Here is a 23,760-nt window from a genome sequence, read left to right as displayed (position 1 = left end):
GTGATTTGGAATTGACACATCATTGCTTATGGTTGAAAATTAGCTATAAATGTTAATTTAAAGAACCACAGAGAATGATGCATGTGAATATCAGCTCATATTATCACACACAACATTACAATGCTAAGTGATCTGTTTCCAAATTATACTCCAGAATAAATAGAGGGAAGTCTCCTCATAACAGGAAGTGGCCACGTCACACAGCAGAGGCTGAGCACAGAAGAGAATGTCCTTCTAGGGGCGGAGTCAGCGTAACCATGGATATAGCCTCCGGAACATGGCATATCACTCTCTATCAAACTCATAAATAATTGATCATAGACCTGGAGTAGTATGAAGACTGGTCTATACTGGTATATTATAGGCTATATACGATGAGGGCAATCTGTGTGATATCTCTGACGTTCCTGTCCACTTGTAGCTTTCTGACCTCCCACTGTGGAAGGAAATCTGTTACCAGGTTTAGGAAGATAGGTTTATCTGTGAGCACACTACACATTCACTCAGTACTAACTATTCTTAAGGGATGCTCTTAGTCTACGAGCTCAGAAAGGACCATTAGCTCATGTTACTGTATAAGGGATTCATAATAGGCTTTCTTTTTTATGTGAATCATACTACTCAGTGTTAAGATGGTAGACCTACATTTGCACAGAAGACCTCTAGAATTCAACGCCAGGTAGTGCAGTCATACTGCAGGCTATCTTCCTCCACTTCTCCTCGTTTCCGGAGCTCAGGAGATGAAGTAACACATAGGTACTTGTCAGCCCGTACACACTGTTCCTCCTCGGGTACCCCTGTAAACAACATCTACCGCAGGCCCCGTAACAAGAGAGCTCACTTTCCACCTCGCAGCACCACACGTTGTTCCTGTTAGAGATGCATTCTCTCGCCACGCAGGTTTGCCTTCTAATCGGGGGTGTCAAAAAAATGAGGTGGGGGAAAACGCGTCTCACTGGGCACGCCTGCACACCGCGCGTTCCTGGCTTTAACTCTTTGAGCAGCCAAGTGTCGCGGAGAAGAGCTAGCTGTCAATCAAGAGGCACCAGCCTGTGGAGAGGGAAGGCTCACGTGGTAGGCTGGCGAGAGGAGAAGACAATGTGCTCGCGCATCATTTACACACTCGAGAGGGAGAGAGAGTCGTACGTCTGCAGCTGGAACAGATTGTTAAATGTGTGTTTTGAAGGGTGGGAATTATTCGCCGTACGAATATATATCTGTTATTTACTCTGCCATTGCAGTTAGCAGCAGGGCTGCAGACTTGGTTCTTGAACCAGTTCGTAGGGTCATGACATCCAGCCATGGTGTAACACAGTGGATGACTGCAGTTATTATGGCTCTATATTGTCAAACCTCCATATTATCAGGCTTCCAGGATTACAGGACAAAGTCAGGTTTATCCTAATATAAATTGCATCATCATTGCAGACTCTGTATTGACAGTCATTTTTGTCTCAGACAAGGCTCAATCTGTGTCAAAGCAAAGTAGGGTGCATAGGGCGCAGGGCATAGAGAAATGGAGGTTTAGTGGAAGCAATTAGCTAGCTTGGAAGTAAAAAGAAAAAAAAGAAGCAAATACCAACAACATTTATGAATGTTAAAGTACAAATAGACACCACAAACACGATTTCAACCCTCAGTCCTATTAAACAAAAGCCAGATCCATTTTATGCATTTTGTTACCATTATATTCAAATATGTATACAAATTTGTCGCTAGCCATTTTGAATAAATCATTGAATATCAGGCCTTAGTCTTTAGGCACCCTCTTTGGTGTCATTCAATTAGCCTAGTTCCTTTCAGGTTCACTAAAGTGACATCTGAAGAGGGTTGTATGACTGGTGTTCAGAGTCGGTTCATATTTGACACAAAACATCAATGCCTTATGAATAATCAACCGTAGTGTGAGCAACCCTACGTTCTATATGATCAGTCAGAAAATGTACCTTTAGCTACAGATCAAACACAGAGATCTGCTCACATCCAAACTTATCTCCAGCAGATGATTGACGGGTCGAGCTTTATTTCCCTAGAGACCTGCCTCCCAGCCCCTATCATCCTCCAATTGGCTGATCTCCCATCTTGCTCTCATTAGCTGCCTTATCTCCATGCCCCTGCTTATGAGGTTTATCTTTTTAATTATGTCAGCGCTAGCCTGTTGAAGGAGCTCCGTGGCTAGGTCTCGGGTGTTGGAGACCCCTCTGTCTGGCCACACTCTCCCGGTCCCCTGCCGACTCTGCTCCCCTCACATACAAAGCAGCACCTTTGTGTTAGAGGTCTATTGACAGCAGATAACCCTTCCCTGCATAAGCTCCATTACACAGATGCTCCATCTCCGGTCGCACCTCCATAATTGTCTCTTTCCACAAGTGTTCCCTATGCAAGGTTCTACTGCTTGTGGATCAGTGTCAATCTGTTGTCTTGAGATACCTCAGATGTATGTCCGCAAGTTATGACCAGCGTGGCACCCGGTTGGCGCAGAGGGATCTAGAACGGGCGCCCTGGTCCTGTAGTCACAGCATCAAGGGGGATTAGACTGCTGACTCGGACAGCGTGATGTCTGTCCATCCAGGGACCTCCCACACACACCGCACATACGTCGCCATAACAAACACGCATACCAACAAATTCTAGGAAACGGTACCTATTTTGGCCCCTGTGATAATTTCCTCCTTTTGTCATTGATTTGTGGGAACTGTAGTAGGTGTTCAGGCGCGGAGTGAAAGTTGTGGCTCAATGTTTAAATCCTACACTCAGTGGCTCAAATGTTTTATTGCCATTTGAGTCTTCTCCTTGAAATACTCACACCACTCAGGACTGGATGACATCACCCTTGAATCGCTGGTCCCAGGACAGCCAGGGTCAAGTGCCATAGCAACTACGGAACACTTAAACCCTCACCGCCCCCGGCCAAGAGCTGCCAATCTCTACCGCGTCCACCGGCACCACTGGGGTTAGAAAACACGGTGACAGCAGGGGATCCCAGCTAAACACAAATCATTACTACAGCCATACTGTCGAATTCAGTCTCTCACTGCTGAGTCCTGATAAGCAATATAAATCAAATCAAATCAAACTTTATTTATATAGCACATTTCATACACAGAGGCAACACAATGCACTTTACAGAGAACAAGGGAGGGTGGGCATACGTCCCACCCCTACATATTCCAGAGGGAAGAAAAAAAACAGTTTCACCCAGGGGCCAGAAAAGTGAGCTGTAAAAAATAAATGTAATATATAAAACCCTTACATTTACATGACAGTGAATTTGGGTGAGACACCCTGGCGTGGATATTTATATCTTTTAAAAGGTATAATCAATCTATTAAAATCCTCAGCATGTACCAACCCACGTTTCTTTTCCGTCTTTTTAGCTTTACCCTATATGTTGTTGACAATACAGTGTGCAGGCTGGCAAAATATCAGGGCTGAATGTGGAATAATAATTGATTTCACTTTGGAGGCAGAGGATCCTCGTGAGGTTTGAACCTGAACAGCGGAGTCGCAGCCGCCAAGTGTGTAATCACTGGGTCTCTGTGACGCCACAGACAATAACCTCTCTTAATAAGGCTAATCTCTATCATCAGGATAGGGGAGAGGGCTGAGGTAGGGAGGTGAGGGATAGGCGACTCTTTTATGGGAGCTAAATTGGTTTTTCTGGAAGTTTATTGGGGATTAAGCACAGTGTTAAATCCTTTAAGGGCTCCTGAATACCTTGATATTCATGAATGCTGGACACATATCAGCACTTATATGGGACATGCACACGCCTGCACACATGATGTGTCACACATAGATTGTGTTGAGCAAAGAAATGAATCGACAGAAAATGTGCCCAGGGTAAAGCCCTGGCTGAAATGTTCAGGACAATAAAAAAGGGATACGAATGTTACCAATTGTTTGGAGAGCTAATATCAATCCATCTCAATGTCAAACCCTCCCCTCCATAGTGGGAGTGTATGTTATTAGAGGGTAATAATTTCTTACACTGATAATATACCAATAGCCACTGTAGCTAACATATGATATACAGTACTGTATATCATTATACTTTTTTCTAGTCCATTCTAACCGTACATTAAGTATTAATCGTTTATTAGTCTTTCAAATGGTCTGGCAAATTTTTTTTGCTAAAAGGTGAATAAAGGTGAATGACAGTGACCTCAAATACACATTTCGTACACAATAGCTCACCCACTACAGCGGACACTGACTGCTGTGGCTTAGCTTCCAATGACCTACAGCCCATGTAAGGCTGCTTTAGCCCTGCTGTATACGCTATGATATGTCGGACCACACACACAGTTTCGCACACACAGCTAAGTGGATTACACACTGATGATTTGTGTTTGACCGAAAGTATTTAGTCATGGAGTGCACAGCAATTCAAACCCAGGATTAGGACTCTAGCATGTCATCTGTTTGGTCAGCAAGCATGGCTAATGGCGTGGGTGATTTAGCATGTCATATATGTCTGTCAGCATATAAACTAACAGGATGGGATCGAGACTGTGGACTGTGTGAGGAAACGGGCTGAGTCCGAGGGCGGTTAGGCTTAGGTTTGTCTCCAGTTCACATTGACACCAGATGTTGCAATAAGCCATGTCAAGGCCTGAAAGGAAGACTTCTATACAGACTAATATACAGTACAAAGGTCCTTATAGTATTTCTAGATCAATAGTAATTCAGAGGAGCTGACATGACAAGGGCTGATATGAAATATGGATGCATGATTGATGTATGAGGCGTACACATATCTCAAGGAAATACTAACCAATGCAAAGTCAACAATAAAAAAGGAGGCTACACAAATGTGTTCATAAAATACTTATATCTGTCTGCTGTAGAAAATCAGCAAGGGAATCATATTTAACAATGGTTTCCCCAGTCTGGATACCCATTCATTATGTGGTTGTTGAGTGTATGCAAATCAAAAGTCCTCTGTTCATGTCAATGTTTTAGTTTAAAGTAAAGAAAAAAAAAAAACTTTCAACCGCTACACCACATGCTCCCCACACTCCCTACAATGGCAAGCTTTATTTTTGTTTGAAATTTAGTTTTATACTTTCCCGAGGGACACGTTGAATCACCATGGTGACCGTGACAGTGCTTTGAATCTTCAGACTTTCTCTGAGAAAATTCAGTTTGACCCCCATGACCGAATCAGAGGAGAGTTTGTGTCAGGGCAGGAAATCACTGTATGATGACAATGCCATATGTGATTAGAGACAAACCGACTTTCTCTCTGAGCAAAATACAATCTTTGTCTCTAGACAGTTGCACTGCTGACTGACTGTTTTCAGGGCTGGTGTAATGGGCCCCTAGATAAACAGCTTCACTGTTCTTCAGATGCTTTTGGAAATGATGGATTTATTTTTACCTGGTTGAGCTTTGTCAGGCAATTTGGTTTACCGATTTTTGGGGTTTATAAGTTATTCCTCGTGTTGGTTTAGAACCAGTATATGACATACAGTATAACATTTATAATTAATTATTTTGTGCCAGACGTGTGCCAGAGTTTTCCTTGACGGTTAGCATTGGTCATGACTCTTCTCTGTGTCCTTGCCTGTAAGTTGCCCCGTTGTTCAGGTTTCTGTGGAGGTTCAGGGCCTCTCGCATAGTACATCCACCACAATACACAGCTACTCATGTGTGACTCCTCTATTTCTCCTAACACAATGTCCTCTTTGATGTACGATGCTCACAGCTCGCGCCCGTCTCTAAACCTTACACTCCGTTATAATCTGAGAACACTTCCCCCTCCCCCCGAGGGGAACCAACGCTCAACACAATATATTTGAACTTCTTTTTTAAAAGTGTAAATATCACGTTTATGTTGTGTTATATGATGGCATGTTTATTACATTCAAATCAATTTAACTGGTTGGAATTAATAGATGCATCTACTAAACACTATACATCTACCAAGGTACAACATACAGTAAACAGACATTATGGAGTTAGACAAACTTTGAATGGCTTCTGATTAGTCTCAGCTAAAGGGTTACTCTCGGTACTCTCGGTCACTCTCGGTATTAGCTCATATGCTATCCATTTGCTATGAGAACATGCTGCCAGATGCAGAAAAACCTTTGATTGACACACATGCTTCCTGCTGACGGTGTGAAGAGAACTAAACAATACGCTGCAAGAAGGAAGTCAGCCATTAGTCTGGTGAGTCTTTAACATCTCCTTGATCCCTCTTGGGATGCAGCATGCATATGTGTGTGTGTGTGTGCGCATGTGTGTGTGTGTGTGTGTGTGGGAGGGGGGGCTTCTACCCTTCAAAGAGGATCAGTTAATTGATGAAGAAAAGAAGGGATTAAATCAATTTGTTAATTTTATAATTCAATTCAAATAAATTAAATGTTTATTTTATTTTTGTTGAGTGGATCATCATTATCTGCATTGACTAAATTGAGACTAATACTTTCAGAGACAAGGGAAAGAAAAAAAATCTTTGTTCATTAGAACATAAAATATAATTGTAGAATTAGAACATAAAATATTATTTTGTTGTAACCCTTAAGTCAAAAGCAAACATTTAGTGTAGAACAGTCCCATTTCCCACAGACTTAAGAGGTTGGTTGAGGCGACCTGTAGTGTTGTGCCCCCTTCTGGAAATCTAGACACCCACAACTTGAAGGCCAATGATAAAACCACGAAAAACACATAAAACATACTCATTTACTATTTCTGTTTATATTGGCAAACACATACTTATTTTCATATATTTGTCCTTAATCAGTTGCCTTTGCCAGGGTTGTAATGAAAAGGCAATCAGGATCTTTTGGCACTAAATGTCCCACAACCTGACACTGAACCAGTTTCCATTATACTGTAACCCTACCCTGGTCCAAGGTTTACAGTACAAGCCTCCTACTGCTTTCCCTGGTCTTCTTTTTTCTTTCTTTCTTTTCTTCCCTTATTAAAGAGCTGCTGACATGGCAGAGTAGTTCTATTCCTTAGCTGTAAATATGATCCTGGGATGTGCTAAACTACAGAACTATATTATTAGCTCTGCTGGGGCTCTCTCACAGGGCTGGAGGAGAGAGCCCAGACACTGGTGGAATAGGTGTCTGATTGTGATTGATGGCTTCCCATTAGCCACTGTGTTATCGCTCCGCTTGGGGGGAACGGGCACTGAGTTGTAACACAACACATTACCTGAGCCTCCAGTCTCTCCGCGCCAGCGACGTAAAAATAAAATATAGACCCTCTCTCCAAGATCCTCATTCCCTGCTCAAGGCACTTTGAACGCTGACACGTCAACCATGATTTGCTCAGCATCCCCACTCAATAAACACATCTTTGTATTCATATTAACAAGTAGTTAAGACACCAGCGGTAGCTCTTTCATCTACATAGTTCAGGATAAAACCCTGACTGTGAATGTACCTGATGTAAAACCAACCAGGTCAGATATTCTTTCTTTTTTCCTTTTTGGTGCCTCCTGTCAGAATGATTGATTGGACCTAGTGCACTGAGTGTCCTGCATTACCCAACAAATGATCTGGTCCGCCATGGCAGACCTTGGCCAGAGAGAAATCAATATTTCACCATTAAAATCTATCAGAGGAGAGTTAGGGCAGTGGCTGTCAAAGGCGACACTATCACGCCGCCACAACATTAAACCTGACACTTGCAGTACATGAGTAATCAATATATAGCGGCTCACAGATCATTTGTGGTCGACTTTGTAGCCATGATGGATGCTTCAGGAGATACTGATTCATGTTGTGACACCGTTTAACAGGATTCTGCTCCAGTTCAGATGGTCATCCCTCAGAGGAAAACGGGGTATAGGGTGGTGTAGCACCCATTTCATTGTATGCAGCCCCCACCACCCCTCCCGTTATTATGGAGACTTTATGGGTTCTCTGCCCTGCCGTGTGTGAAAAGGCCTCAGCAAGCAAGGTCAAACTCGCTTCCACAGTTTCCACATGAGAAAATGTGGCGACCATACAGTGGATAACCCTGAAACCTTTCTCTAAGAGTGTTTGCCATACATGTACATGCTACACTAAGAAGTAGGATTGTCAAACGCAAGTCACATACTTCATTATATCATCAGGCTTTTCACACCATTTTGCCAACCTGAACCATACTATGCTGGCATATTTTCTTAGCACACTGTGACAAGATAAGGTGGATAACTGAGGTGTAGATCGTCCACCATTTCCTCTTCAAATGATGCACCTGGGCCAGCTGGTCTTACGTGGTCAAACGCTTCACGTCTAACAAGGTGACTCCAATCAGTGGGTATTTCTCTGGCAACCCGTCAGGTTCCTCTGTTCTAGACACCTTACAAACCTTACAGCTACTTAGCACGGCCTAAAATGAATGAGACCCTCTTCACAGATAGGGCTAGGCCTCAATCCAATGATGATGAAACCAGAGACAATATCAGACTTGAGTTCCACATTAGACAAAGGAAATTCCACGCAGTCCATCTCCACACCTGGAACTAACATGCGGGCGGCTGTATAGCTCAGGAGGTAGAGTGGGTCGTCCAATGATCGTAGGGTCGGTGTTTCGAATCCCAGCTCCTCCTGACTACCTGTCGAAGTGTCCTTGGGCAAGACACTGAACCCCAAATTTCTCCCAATGAGCAGGCCAGCACCTTGCATGGCAGCTGCCGCCATTGGTGTGTGAATGTGTGTGTGAATGGGTGAATGAGAGGCCTTCATTGTAAAGCGCTTTGGATGAAAGCGCTATATAAGTGCAGTCCATTTACCATAACATGTGTCAGCGGTTGCTGAAGTGTCAGACAAACACAAAATACCCAGCGAAATAAAGGACTCCGCCTCCCCAGTGTCTCTCAGTATCCTCACAGGGTGCTTAACAGCACCGCTCTGCAGAGACATGGCGACACCATCAGAAACACAATGGTTCATACAAACGTGATCTGTAATCTTGTTTAGGAGTTCCTAACCAGAGGCTTACGGCTCCCATAGACATTTTTTATCTCCTTTTTCCACACTAAAAGACAATATGGCCTTTCTGAGTTACTAGTTCTGATACCCTTTGGAGCAATCCGTAATTGGCCATTTAGTCAATTATAGGCCCGTCTCCCCCCAAAACATAGCAGACATGTTGTGTTTGGCAAGTCCAGTCTGAAAGATAGCATGGTTTGACTATTGTTTGCAAGCTTTGTGTGTTTGTATCAGGGCAGCCTCACTAATCTTGGGCAAAGCTGCAGCTCCTTGCAGCTGATGAGCAGGCAAGATAATTCTATAGGCAGCTGGAATGCTGGGGGCGGCTATTCGGAGCAGTATTTCTATTGGCTGGTGTATTTTATGTTAAAATTAGAGACAACGTAAATTAATTAAAAATCCAGCGTGGTCATGGTCTGACCGGGACCCCTGCAGATACCTGTGCCAAATATGAATGCTGTAAGGCCGCCTGTGTCCGAGGAAAGTCTGGACAGAGGGACAGACAGGCCGAGGTTAGCTCATTACCTCCGCTCCAGCGACAGCGCAAGGGGAAAGGTAATGTTTTCAGTGGTGTCCGTCCATATATCCGTGTGTCCGTACGTCTATTAGCAGGATTACGCAAAAACTACCGGTTTTCATGAAACTCAGTGGAAGGGCGTAGCATGAGTCAAACTAGAACCCATTAAACTTTGGAGCGGATCTGAATCCCCGGGCGGGTTGACAAGCCGTTTCTTGGCTTATTTGTTTGTTTGTTAGCAGGATTAGGCAAAAACTACTAGACTGATTTTCATGAAACTCGTTGGAAGGGTGTAGCATGGGTCACCTAACAACCCATTCAATTCTGGAGTGGATCCGAATCACAGGGCAGGTCCATGAGCCGCCCAAACACGGCCAGACCGGCCATTCACCACCATTCATTTTTTTTAACTAGGGTTACACAAAAACTACCAGACTGCTTTTCATGAAACTTGGTAGAGGGGTGTAGCATCGGTCAATTTAGAACCCATTCAATTTTGGCGTACACAGAGCAACAAAATGCATTCAGGGGCGGAGGTCTGTGCTCTCTGAGCACCATTTCTAGTTTCTACTGCCCACAGTTGCACATCCACAGAACTCACACTGCCAGCCGTGGCATCCTCTTCTTCCTGTTTGGGTTCAGGTCTCTCAGGGAAGGATTTCCCTCTCCGAAGCAGCGTGGAGCAACTCTGCAATTTGTAGATGTCACACTGATGTAATAGAATCCAAAAATAGTTTGGTAATCCAAAGTACGACTCGTCCTTGTTGCAAATCTCGATTCAACTTCAGATTTCAAGTAAAACTAGCTGTGTTACCACAGCCACTCTACTGGTTTTCTTGACAGAGCCATGTCTATAGTTTGCCATTACTGAGTCACATGTTACCCCTATGTGATGTCATGAGAAGGAACAACATTAGTTATCATACAGTAGCTATGCTCTACACTTGACTACAGATTATTGACCATTTGACAGTATGTATTGCAAACATAAATGTGTGGATTTCACAGGACTTCCTCCAGTTAAACCAGGACAGAACTGAAATATTACTCATTGGTGAAAAAGGTGAAAGAGAAAGACTATCGGTGCACTTACAAACAGTCACTGAAATGCGAAATGGCAGGCAAGAAACTTAGGTGTTGTGCTGGACTCTGATCTTAGCTTTGATGTCCATATAAAGAATGTGACAAGGACCTCATTTTATCACCTAAAAAACATTGCCAAGGTGAAACCTTTCCTCTCCCAGTCTGATACTGAAAGATTAATGCATGCTTTTATTACTAGAAGGCTGGACTACTGTAATGCTCTCCTGTCTGGCCTACCAAAAAATTGGATTAGTCAACTCCAACTGATTCAAAATGCTGCAGCACGTGTTCTTACAAAGACCAGGAGGGCTCACATCACACGAGTTTTAAAATCACTGCACTGGTTACCTGTCCGTTTAAGAATAGATATTATGATTATTTTATTAGTCTATGAGTCATTACATAATCAAGCACATAAATACCTATCAGGTATACTTTTAAAATATACACCTAGTAGGTCCCTCAGGTCCTCTGGTACTGAGATTTTAATGGCCCCTAGAGCCAGGACTAAGAGGCATGGGGAGGCAGCTTTTAGTTCATATGCCCAAAGCCTTTGGAACACCCTGCCAGAGGACCTGAGAATATCTGAGACCGTGGTAATTTATAAGCAAGACCTTAAAACATAACTTTTTAACATTGCTTTTACCACATAGTTTTCCTTATTTTAATATCTTAGTTCTTAATTTGCATTCTATTTTTATAGTTTTTATTCTATTTTACACAATCTTAATTTTTTATGCTTTTACTTTTATAGTTTATTTTAAATCTGTTCTCACTGTGTTTGTATGATTAATGTTTTTATCCTCCTCCTTTTATATAAAGCACTATGTGCTACATTGGTTTGTATGAATGGTGCTATATAAATAAAATGACATTGACATGGACACACAGCAAACAAACCTAAGGAATGTGCGCAGAGTAGTCTGGCTGTGTTTATTAAGTCAAGTACCATTTAAAAGTAATTGTTGCACCTAATCTGCTTAGAAACAGTTGATGTTGATCAATGTTTGATTTCAAAGTAAATCTAGATAAATATCAGATAAAGCTGGCAATGCTGTCAAACTCTACTAGTGCAAACATGCTACAGAGCCCGGTGGATGGAAAGTTATCTTGAGGTATTTCCGCATTTATCTGAGGGTTCTTGACCTTGCATCCCGACCCTCATTCTCTGTGAGGAGATAATTGCTTGTCAGGAATAAATAGAGAGATTAATGAATTCATTAGTAGTGGGGAGTTTAGCTCTTTGGAACAACACTTAATGCTATGACACATCACGCCTATTGTTTTAGTAGCTAGTTAGCCTCGAACAATAACATTCACAGACTAAATTGCCTCATACAGTAATGTAAACCAAAGACTAAATGTGTCCTTATCCTGGAATTTAGCAACCCTGTGAACAAAGGAGCTTTAAATCCAGATTATTCATCTTAATTACTTTTGTCTATAGAAGCTTGCATCTGAGTGCCTGTTGAAGACAGGGCACATTAATCCACATTAGTGCAGAACACAGTACCAGTTGATTGGGCAATCCTTGGGATGCAGCTAAATTGGTGTACAGTAGGCATTCTCGGTTACTCGTGCCAATGTACCCTTACCAAGTCATCAGCTATGCTTGATAAAAGCTTTCATAGCAAAAAATACCTACATTGGAGAATCACATTTTAAAAAAGAATGCAATTTATGTGGGAGGCAATTAAATATAGGAAGGAGATAATTTCATCAAAAGGCATGTTCTTTATTTAACCAAATAAATTGCACATGTTCAAGTTCCAGAGGTTAGTGAGGCCATTGAATAGTCCCAGTAGAACCAGCACACTAGTTAAACCCTCCATGTCCTGAGTGAATCAGGAAATACACCTAGTTCTAGAAAGTAACAACTACAATGCTGACATCATTTCATTATATTATGCAAATTACTTCCGTTTTCTCTGATGATTTTTATGGTCATAGAAAATGTCCCTCTGCACAAGACTTCAGCCCAGCTAAATTCAGTCAATAATCTTTACAAAAACACTGTTTGAAAAGTTTACATTTCTAAATACATTTGAAAGTCTTGTCAAATCCATCAACAAATGTGATTTATATTTAATTTAAAGGAAGAAAAAATAAACATTCCCTCATTTTGCTGAATTTCATCCCTCTTTGTAAAATATGAATTACATCCTTTGTGTTTTGTCTATATCTGAACCTGACCATATCCAATGCATACCACAGAAAGTGTGGTTACACATTTCTAGAACAATTAATCAAATCTAACTGCATATGGAAATGCACAAGAGAAAAGTTCAGAACAGGGGTGATTCAACATGCATTTAACACTTTATTTGAATAATATTATGCTTAAGTATCCATGGCCTTAATAGATCTAGATATCACTATTAAAAATATTTTATGATGTACCTGTAGCTGTTTCCCAACCAAAAACCCACTGATAAATTAGTCAGTTTGTCTAGACTAAAATGAAACCATGGATACCTGTCTGTATCTGGATGTTAGCCGATATGTTGATGTGGTGGGTCGGTCGGGACCCATAATGGCAATATGCAGTGGGCAGGTAAGGCTGCAGCAATACCCGCTGGACCCACAGTAGCACACTTACTGCCTCAAGTTAACACAGGGATGGCACCACAACGTTCAACACTTAACACTGCACCCCTTCTCATCACAGCCAGGAATATACATGTATACATGCCCCTAAAATGAAAAACCACAAGATGTGTACAAGATGATAAAAAGCTATGAATATATAACTTCCTTGTGGGCTATATTGTATTACAATGTGTTGGAGAGAATTAATTAAGTAAAGAAGATAGTTACGATTGATCTCCTGTAAATGTGTTTGGCACAATGGAGCCAAAGGATCCAAACCAGTGGTGCTGAGGTGATCTGAACATATAACCTTGTTCCTTTCAAGTTGCAATCACAGATTGCGACATAGAGACTGCACTATAGAACTCATAAGTGCAGATCATGTTATTCACCACAATTGCATGTTTATAATGTACTGCAGTCGGTGTCTCCATATGCTCTGACCAATCAAAACACTGTCTTGCCCACTGAAAGGCATAATGCAGCGAATCAGAAACACATTATTCCTCGGCTGTGCACGACTGCTCCGACTCGGCCAGGGTTGACCAATCCCCTTCAAAACTGCATACAGATGTCCTTTTGTATCTTCCTTTTGGCTGCTTCAAAAATGTCATTTTGAGCAAAGGTTTGATGTAGCCAGCTGATACGTCAGTCCTGATGAGTCTTTTCTTGAACAACTTTGCATTCATACTGCGAAAAAAATAACCCAAGAGGGGAACAAATGTCAGACATCTTGGAGCAAAGTGTTGGAGGACAGTAATTCTACCCAAAGACAAAATGGCTTGGTAAAATTGGAATAATTTTACATTTTTATCATCTTTAAAACAGTGAAACTTTCTCACAATTTTTGGCTTACAGTAATATAGTGTTGACCCCAAGTTAAGCCAACCTGGTCATAAAAGATGTCGCACAAAATATACATAAAGTGTTTCTTACCAATGATATCAAAAAAGATGTAGCACAAAATATGGACGTACAATGTTTCTTACCAATGATATCATAAAAGATGTAGCACAAAATATGCATGAAGAGTGTTTCTCACCAATGCTAGCTGCCGTCCTATGTTTCCCATGGTTATCACACCAGCAAAGAAAATGCAGGGCAACCAGGAGCGAATGTAGAGGAAGTCGGGAGATGTATACCTGACAGAGAAGAGGAGGTTTGGTCTTGTAGCAATAGGTTATTCAAACCAAAGTGCAATTGTCTTTTTTACAAAGATACTCAAACAATTATCAATAAATATTTAACTAACTATTCACTAACCCTAACACGTTGTTACATATTAACATAACTGCAATTGATATTTACTATCAGCAAACTAGTTGTCTGTTGACTATCAATTGTTGTCCGTAGACTATCGATTGGGCCCATTGATAATAAAGTGTGCCCACTTTTGTCTTATCACCAAAGATGTTACGATGATATTGTGAAACCATAAAAGAGATTACGGTAATCCCACTCTGCAGGGAACTCTACTTCAGAAAGTGATTACCACCGGCCCTTTTGGCTCTGGCTTCAAGTGACAATTCAGCTTCTAGAGCAACCGCACTCGGGGCGATAAAGCAAGCTGCCTGTATTTAACTAATTTCAAATTCGCTATCGTATTATACCAAAACTGTACAGATATTACGAACAGGTCCTGATATGGTCACAAGCTCTTGTTAGGTATTTTGGGGACCATTTAAGAATGCTTGTTTGGCTCTGCCATGAAGTTACCTTCAAGATATTAAACCACAAGAGAACATTCCACATGTCCGGGTTTGATACCACTACAAAGTCACATTTAGGTATTTTGTGGACTATTACAGAACGTCAGAAACAGGTCATGGTTTGTTAATAGCAGGAAGTTATCTGCAGGACTTTGAGATATTACAGGAGGATGTTACGGTTCTGATTTGCCACCATCAGAATGTACACTCCCCCCCACTCCACTACAGCCATTGGGCATCCGGCATTGTCATCAGGGAATTGGATGAAATGGACACAAGACATTTGGACAAGTCTACATGACCTTGGGTGAGGAACTTTTTGGGGGCATCTCAACCCCTGTGTGGGCCTTAAGAAAAACCTTCTTAACCTCAACCTTCCTTTTTTCCAACACAAAAATACACAGATGTCTCACAGATGTCTTCTCTCACAGGTCAGTGAAAGGAAGCCTAAAAGAAAAGCTACAGTACCTGAAGAGTGATGAATCAATGACAACATGCCCTCATCAAATCTGCATCACTGTGTGTTAGGAATCATGCTGTTGGGAGTCAGATCAGTGTATGGGCAAGTTGGAGTTAGATCTGTGTACCAAGTTGGGAGTCAAAGCTGTGTGTTTTATGTGGCGTATGTGTGTGGCATGTGTGTGGCATATGTGTGGCATGTGTGTGGCGTGTGTGTGGCGTGTGTGTGGCGTGTGTGTGTGTGGTGCATATGAGCATGTGGGTGGCCTGCATGTGGTGTGTGTGTGTTTACTCACTGAAACACGCCATTATAGACCAGGAGCTGGGTGGCCAGGGTGGCCAGCAGGGCAATGCCCACGCCGAGGCCGAAGCCACTGCGGGAGCGGTCGAACGTCCACCACAGACCGATGGACAGGGCTGCCAAGGTCAGGGACAGCTGCACGTTGTTGGCAAAGTCCACTTTCTTAGGGAGGCGGGGTTAAGGAACTTACATTGAGAAATCTAGTGTACAAATTCATGTAAAGATGCCAGTTTTAGACGTTCTCATCATAAATCTTTCCATAAGACTTGCTGATTGGATCTCAGCACATGTGCGTGCTTTGAAGCAGTTGTGGCCACGCCTCTATGGGAGGAAGCACCCTCAGAGCCAAGCTTATTTTTTATTGCTCTGGCGTCTGCCCAACACCAAATTATAAATAATTTAAAGGGAAAATGCATGTTTAGCCCTGTTTTAAGGTTACTTATGATCATATACAATGGTTCAGATCAAAACGTTGACAAAAATAGCACTTTTGAGAAAGTCTGATAATTGCTCTACCACCGTTTTGGTGATACAATGGATGTGGGTGGGCATCTTGAAAAATCTTTCAAAAACATGTTAAACTCTCGATTTCAAAGACAAGAAACTCACCAAGGTATTAGTTGGCGTTCTGACATATAATTCGCCATAAAGTAAGACTTTAGTTCATCTGGAAAGGCTTTTTTAAATATTTAGCATAGAACTATTTAGTCGCAGCACATACGTGTGGTAAACTTCCGCAAACTAGGTAGCCTATAAACAATAACAATAGGTACCGTAAGTAGTTCTGCTTCCTTTTCTGCATCCCCTCTGCGGATTGATCTACACATCTACAACGGTCGTGTCAATACAAGTCAATGGATTTCATAAAATGATCAATAAAACCCTACAGGATTCATACTTTGCGGCGAATTTGATGTCAGAACACCAACGGACACCAATTACCCCCTCGGTGAGCTTCTTGTCTTTGAAATCGAGAGTTTAACATGTTTTTGAAAGATTTTTCAAGGTGCCCACCCACATCCATTGTATGACCAAAACGGTGGTAGAGCAATTATCAGACTTTCTCAAAAGTGCTAGTTTTGTCAACGTTTTGATCTGAACCATTGTATATGATTATAAGTAACCTTAAAACAGGGCTAAATATGCATTTTCCCTTTACTACTCCTTTAAATATTATAATTGATTGATTTATTGTACAGGGGTCCCACTCATTTCTAGAGATCATTTTCCAGGACTTTTCCAGGACATCCTTCATGCACTTGCAAAAAATGTGCGCGAAGATTTGCGTGAGTATCATCGCAAAGGCAGAATAGTCACTGCCTTTTTTGTGAGACTAAATTTACATTTGCTATTCAAAATACTCTCGTCCATAAACTATTTCAATGTTGCTGAATATATCCTAATATATGTTGGTCACATCTTTTCCAGGTTTTCCAGAACATGTGGGAACCCTGATTATAACAATATTTAAATGATTAAAAAAACATATGAAAATCGTATATACTGCGGCCGGAGCTAAGCTAACAAGCAGCCTAAACCGTGATTTGTTTTGTACACAATTGGTCTGTGTGTGAGTGTGCTGTCCCCTCTTCCCTGGGCAGAAATTAGGTTTGAAGATGGACTACATAGAAAGGAAACATGAAATAACAGTCAAACAAAAGGTTTTGCCTTCATTGAAAACAAAGTAGGCTATCAGTTAATGGTTTCTAATTTAGCATATATACTCTTTCATTTTGAGCTTGAATTATTGTTTAGCAATACAAATGTATTCATTGCACACCCTCAAACGAGCCGACTGTTGGCATGAAGGATACAGCGCTGGCGTGGTTGATACCCACAAACACTGCCACACAGCGCATCACACTAGACCACTCCCGCTTGAACTTGTGGGGCTCACCCAGACGACTGTCTATGCAGGGGTACAGCAACCCAATCATCGCTGAGGGACAAAGAGGGAGAGAGAGAGAGAGAGAGAGAGAGAGAGGCCAGCAAAAGGGAGAGAAACAATCAGCTGTATAGCTGCAACAGCATGGTCCAACATACCAGCATGTATGCATTGTTGTGGAGAGAAAGCCTTTCACATACAGTAGCATTGTTACTACTCTGATGACATACTGTAAAGAGCGTTCCTGTTGAGATTGGTTCCCCTTTGGCAGTACTAAATGTCCCCACACAAATTATACTACATTTTATTAAAAAAACAGGAACCAACTTCTCATTAAAAAAAACTATAGACTATATTAAGTTCAAACTAGTTTTCTACAAATGTAATTGCAGATATGCTACCTAATATGGCACCACAATAGGTATATTAAAAAGCACTTTGTTTCAACAAGTGGAAATGGCAAACACCAGGAGGAAGAGCACTACAGTCTCAGGGGAGTATGTGCCTGGAGCTGTTGCACTTCTCTATTAAGCCACTTGGGACCAACTGCTGCTGTGTTGCATTACATTCACATCCACTGCTGGAGACCCAGGGGAGACCAATTCAATGACTGTAGTAACAATAGTGTGCAGGTGTGTGTCTCCATATAAGAAGAATATTTGAGTTTTTTTTTTTTTTTTTTTAATGGGGGCATGTCAGCATGGCAGTTTTGAAATACTTATTGGAAGGCTGTAGTGTGCATTATTTATTTTTTATTTAACCTTTATTGATTTAACCTTTATTTAACCAGGTAAGTCAATTGAGGACAAATTCACATTTACAATGAGGACCTGGCCAAGAGGCAGAGGCAATAAGAATCAGTACAAAAAATAAACACATATACATGCATGCGTGCATACTTGGTGTGTCTTACCTGAGGCAGTTCCACAGCAAGGAGGCACCCACCACGCTGAAGAAAAGATACTACTGATGACATCGGGGGGGAAGAGAGTGACATTCCTCTGGACCTGCAGCAGGTTGAGCACCAAGGCCAGGAACACGCCTACAGAGAACAGCATGGCCCCACGGAGAACCAGGTTGGTGGTTCTATTGGTGATGACCCCAATGTACGGTCCTCGAGAGGGGGTCACTGGGTTAGACCCCGACCGCAGTTGATCGCTGACCACTGTAGTGGCGTCGGCCATGGCTGCCAGGGTCAAGGCCTCCGTAGTAGGCAGGGGGTAATGTGAAAATGGGATCTGCTCTTATCTATTCTCCGGTGATCTCACTGCCCACTGACATCCCAAAAACATCCCTGTAAAGCAAAAGCAATCAGTTCAGGTGTGATTGAGCTCACATAATTCGGACTAGTGACTAAAAAACTATTTATTTATGTTATTTGGTGAGAATTATTTCATAAAAGTTGAGTATTCGTGGGACGTCACGTACAATTCTTGGCACTGAAGGTCTCTATGAAGTGAAACTGCTGACAACAGTGGCTAGCTAGAAACTTCATATACTATTCACTGCTAGTGTTACCCAAGTTCATTCAAACAAGCCACATCATCATGACTAGCTATTTCGCTACATTCCTCTGCACGCATGTTTATAACAATTTTCCCATGGGGATCAATAAAGTATCCATCTATCTATCCATCATCTAGATGTGTAATGAAAAAACACAAAGTCTAATGTTACCTAAGCTGACGGTTAATTATTATATAACTGATCTATCCATCTACACCGCTCGTCTATCTAATTCCTTCTGACACACAACGTTGCAAATAAATATCTACCATAGTTAACTAGCTAGAAAAATAAATCAATTGTAGCTAAGGAAATACCTAGCTAGCAATTAAAAGCTAAGCAGTTCGTGTTAGCGTAGCTAGCTAGCACGAACACACAGGAGTATGTTAGCCCAGATAGCTAGTTGGCGATGGTAGTGCTAGCTAGATATTATGAATATTTGACTAACGTTAGCTGTTATTTAGCTATGGTAATGTTAGCTGTAGCTAGCTAACGTTTTACAGATATTGCCAATGTCGCTAAAGTTAACAAAGTAATGTGGCTAGTTAGCTAGTGCTAGCTCATGTTAACTACACGACAGCTAGGCTAGCTTTATCAATAGCTATCCAAAAACAATGTGCCGGAAATTACCAAGAAATATTACCTTCAAGGTTGCGAAAGCCTCATACTAAGAGCTAGCTAGCTACATTTCACGCTGTGTGTCGAGTTGTAAAATGGTGACCAGTTAGTTAGCTAATAGAAGGCTACTAGTAGTAGCTAATATACATGTATCTATTATAGCTAGCTAAGCTACATTGATGTACACAAACTTACTCGATAGCTACCTAGCTGGCTTTGCCATCCCCGGTCTGTTTCCTAAATCATGACGTAACCTCTGTACGCAACCCAAGGAGGACGTAACCGGGAGAGTTCAGCCCCGAAAAAATGTTGCAAAACGTTTATTGAAACGGAAACCGTGCTGCGTTGAACGCCCACTGTGGTGCACAAGTGTTGCACCTATGGCAGCTAGGAGAGCCTGGTAAGCCTGGTCTGACTGGTTCCATTAATACATCCATGGCCTGGTCACGCGAGGCTAATGGCAGCTGAAAAGATATAGCGGGCAGTCTGGTAATTCAGGTTTCGCTAAGCCACGCCCCCGAAACGCAGACTGGCCAGTCACAGCGCAGCACAGGACAGGTTCCAACAGGGGCCCGACACTCGTGGCTGCGCTCCTTTGACTTCAATGTAAAAGTTTCAAATTTTCTTAATTTTTTTGTGGACTTTTAGCTCGCTATGGTTAAAGAAGTAGTAAAGGGAAAATGCATGTTTATCCCATTTTTAAGGTTACTTATGATCATATACAATGGTTCAGATCAAAATGTTGACAAAACTAGCACTTTTGAGAAAGTCTGATAATTGCTCTACCACTGTTTTGGTCATACAATGGATGTGGGTGGGCACCTTGAAAAATTATTCAAAAAACATGGTAAACTCTCAATTTCAAAGACAAGAAACTCACAGAGGTGTTAGTTGGCGTTCTGACATATAATTCGCCATAAAGTAAGATTCTAGTTAATCTGGAAAGGCTTTTTTAAATATTTAGCATAGAACTATTTAGTCGCAGCACATACGTGTGTAAACGTCCGCAAACTAGGTAGCCTAGCAACATAAACAATAACAATAGCTACCGTAAGTAGTTCCGCTTCCTGAATCCCCTCTGCGGACTGATCTACACAACTACAACGGTCGCTTCAATACAAGTCAATGGATTTCATAAAATGATCAATAAAACCCTACAGGATTCATACTTTGCGGCGAATTTGATGTCAGAACACCAACGGACACCAATTACCCCCTCGGTGAGCTTCTTTTCTTTGAAATCGAGAGTAATTTTTTTTTTTTAATGATTTTTCAAGGTGCCCGCCCACATCCATTGTATGACCTAAACAGTGGTAGAGCAATTATCAGACTTTCTCAAAAGTGCTAGTTTTGTCAACGTTTTGATCTGAACCATTGTATATGATCATAAGTAACCTTAAAAATGGGCTAAACATGCATTTTCCCTTTACTACTCCTTTAAACATTGTGCCTGGGGCACTTGTAATAGTGACACTCATTGCCCGGAGAGGTTGGAAGGAGGTATACATTTTTTTCCCTTTCCAAAACAAAAAACCAACCCTGAAAAGTGTAGGCTGTGGATAAAGCTATGTGAACATCCTCAAATCCAGTTGAGATCAACAGGCACAGCCTTTTGTTCTCTAAGGTAATTAATTAATTTTAACTGTAAAATAATGTTATGCTGTTTTTAGCAGATGTTAGCTTGTTAACCTAAATTAGCTTAAGGTACGCTACTACATAGGGTAAAATAGAGTGTGCACACAGGCAGAGAGGACAGTACAATAATTATTGTTATTAACGTTTCAATTTTACTCGATCTTCGTCATAATTTTTATTTTTAATGCTACTACATAGGCTAGTTCATTACCGTGATTTTGTTGCTGAGTCAGTTTGACATCCTGAATATATCCTTCAAATGCATAGGCTATGGTAGAGCCTTCTGTCCCCTCTGAAAGCTTGTCGGACTTAGGAACAGTAACTAAGGGGGGCGGGCCTTAGTGAAGGGTGAATTGGGTAACACCTCTGACACACCCACCAAACGAGAGAAAACCTACCTCAAGCCTGTTGCACACCGTTTTGAGGAAACATATCTATAATCTGGAAACATATCGCTCAATCCAGAAACCGAATCAAAACGGCGCACAACGTTTTCAGATTGAACTCACCCTGGGCTACTATTTCTGTACATCTGAGGAATGGGGAAAATTGAAGTTACTGTAGCTACAGTACCATTCGTTTTTAATCTGATTGAGTTAAGTTATTTGATTTCAGCACTTTGAGATTGTTTCACAATGAAAAGTGCTTTATAAATCAAATAAAATATTTTTTCTTAAAAAAAAACTTATGGGGAATTAAATTACTGCAGTAAACTATTCAATAAATAATGAAACAAGAAATAATTTGTATAACCTTAATTTAGCCCGATGATGCCTTAGTGTCATTGACCACCTCTATGACCTTGACAAAAATGGGAGACCAGATATGTTTGCAAGCAGGAACTAATATTTATTTACAAAAAGGAATATAATGATAAAGAATTTGGTAACACTTTACAATAAGGGTACATTAATAAGCATTAGTTAATGCATTATTAAGCATTAAGTAACAGTTAACTAATGTCTCTATTAAAAATAAAATCTTGGTCACACTTTACAATAAGGGTCACAAAAAACATTAGTTTTAACTGTTAACAACCCTATGTAATGGGCTTTATGTTTTGCTGACGACCTGGGAGGCTGACAGCTGAAAGATCACATGAGAGAGAAAGGAATTGCCTTGCCAGGGGGGCAGCTCAACAGAGGTAGTATTGATTCTTTTATCTGCAGTGCTAACATAACATGTAATATACACATAATGCTTATTTAGGGTTAGGTTAGGTTACTAATGTTAATTAATACCTTAGTTAAGGTTAGGGTTAGGTGAGTTAACCTTAATTAACATAAATAACATTATTAATGGTTAATGCATTGCAGTAGTCAGTAGTGTAAACATGTATGGATGTGTGAATAACCATAACCAAAAATAACGTCTGCGCCTGCCAATAGAGGCGAGAGAGTCCGTGATGCAGAATGGGAAGCTTTATAGGCCAGGAACCATGCCGGGCCCAGCCAGGTGTGGCTCATGAAGCCGATGACGACCCGGAACCTGCAACACACAGAACACAAGGACACAGGCCACCTAGTGGAGTGGAGGGGCCATCACACTAGATTACTTATCTTTTTGTGGGAGACCTAACATGGAGTCTGACCTATGAGAGGTTCTACAGTATCCATAAACTGACAAGAACAGGGCCCTAAATATTGAAACCCTAGTGTAAATCGGACTGAAGGGGATAATCAATGACTCATCACCTACTTATCATTTAACAACCCTATGTAATGGGCTTCATGTTTTGCTGACCGACCTGGGAGGCTGACATGACTGAAAGATGACATGAGAGAGAAAGGAATTGCCTTGCCAGGGGGGCAGCTCAACAGAGGTAGTATTTATTATTTTATCTGCAGTGCTAACATAACATGTAATATACACATAATGGACCTATACGTAACAACCTCTTTGTGCACCCGTATCCTATTGAAGAGTCTACAATGATAACATTTTTTCCATGTGACCTACAGTATATAGGCCTAATATTATTACAGGAAGGAGAGGAATAGGAGGAGAGGAAGGACATTCCTAATTATTTAATTTTACGTCATCATCATGGATTTTCTCAACTGAACAGAGTAACTGCAAATCTTGCCTGCTGCACTACCCACCACCCCCTGGGAGAGGCTCTTAATAAATAAATAAACAGAATGATAAAGGGAGGTCTGGTACAGTAGGTAAAGGGAGAGTGACTTGGAGTAAGGAAGAGTCCCCCCTGACACAGACACACAGAGAAAAGAAGCTGGGATCCAATTCATCATCCTGCCTGGCAGAATGTTAAATGTTAAGAGCCTTTTCATTTTCAGCGTAGTGTATCCCAGTGTTTTTCGGTATACTGTAAATGTTGTGGGATGGATAGGATAGGGGGTGGGGTTCTTGTTAAAGTCATCTCCATTGGCCCATTACAGCTCTCAGCTCCCAAATAATCGACCTCCTGACATTTCAGTTGTCTTTAATTAACCTCTTGGTGATGACACTAAAGATGGGTTCACAGTGCTACTGATATCTCTCTCACAGTTGGAGCAGTA

At 41.4% G+C, this 23,760-nt stretch overlaps 1 protein-coding gene across 1 annotated transcript; it reads right to left on the bottom strand.

Annotated features, from left to right (window-relative positions):
* Window positions 1-12,305: 12,305 nt before the first annotated feature.
* On the bottom strand, window positions 12,306-19,819 carry insig2 (insulin induced gene 2). Its single transcript, XM_084461577.1, has 6 exons — window positions 19,632-19,819; window positions 18,396-18,776; window positions 17,412-17,536; window positions 15,593-15,759; window positions 14,171-14,270; window positions 12,306-13,818 (listed from the first exon to the last, which is right to left on the bottom strand). The coding sequence occupies exons 2-6, from the start codon at window positions 18,664-18,666 to the stop codon at window positions 13,777-13,779; spliced, it is 705 nt and encodes a 234-aa protein (XP_084317703.1). The 5' UTR covers window positions 18,667-18,776; window positions 19,632-19,819; the 3' UTR covers window positions 12,306-13,776.
* Between the last annotated feature and the right edge of the window lie 3,941 nt (window positions 19,820-23,760).

The sequence above is a fragment of the Borostomias antarcticus genome (genome assembly GCF_949987555.1).
Source record: "Borostomias antarcticus genome assembly, chromosome: 2".
Classification (NCBI taxonomy): Eukaryota; Metazoa; Chordata; class Actinopteri; order Stomiiformes; family Stomiidae; genus Borostomias; species Borostomias antarcticus.
This window is presented reverse-complemented; position numbering and strand designations above follow the sequence as displayed.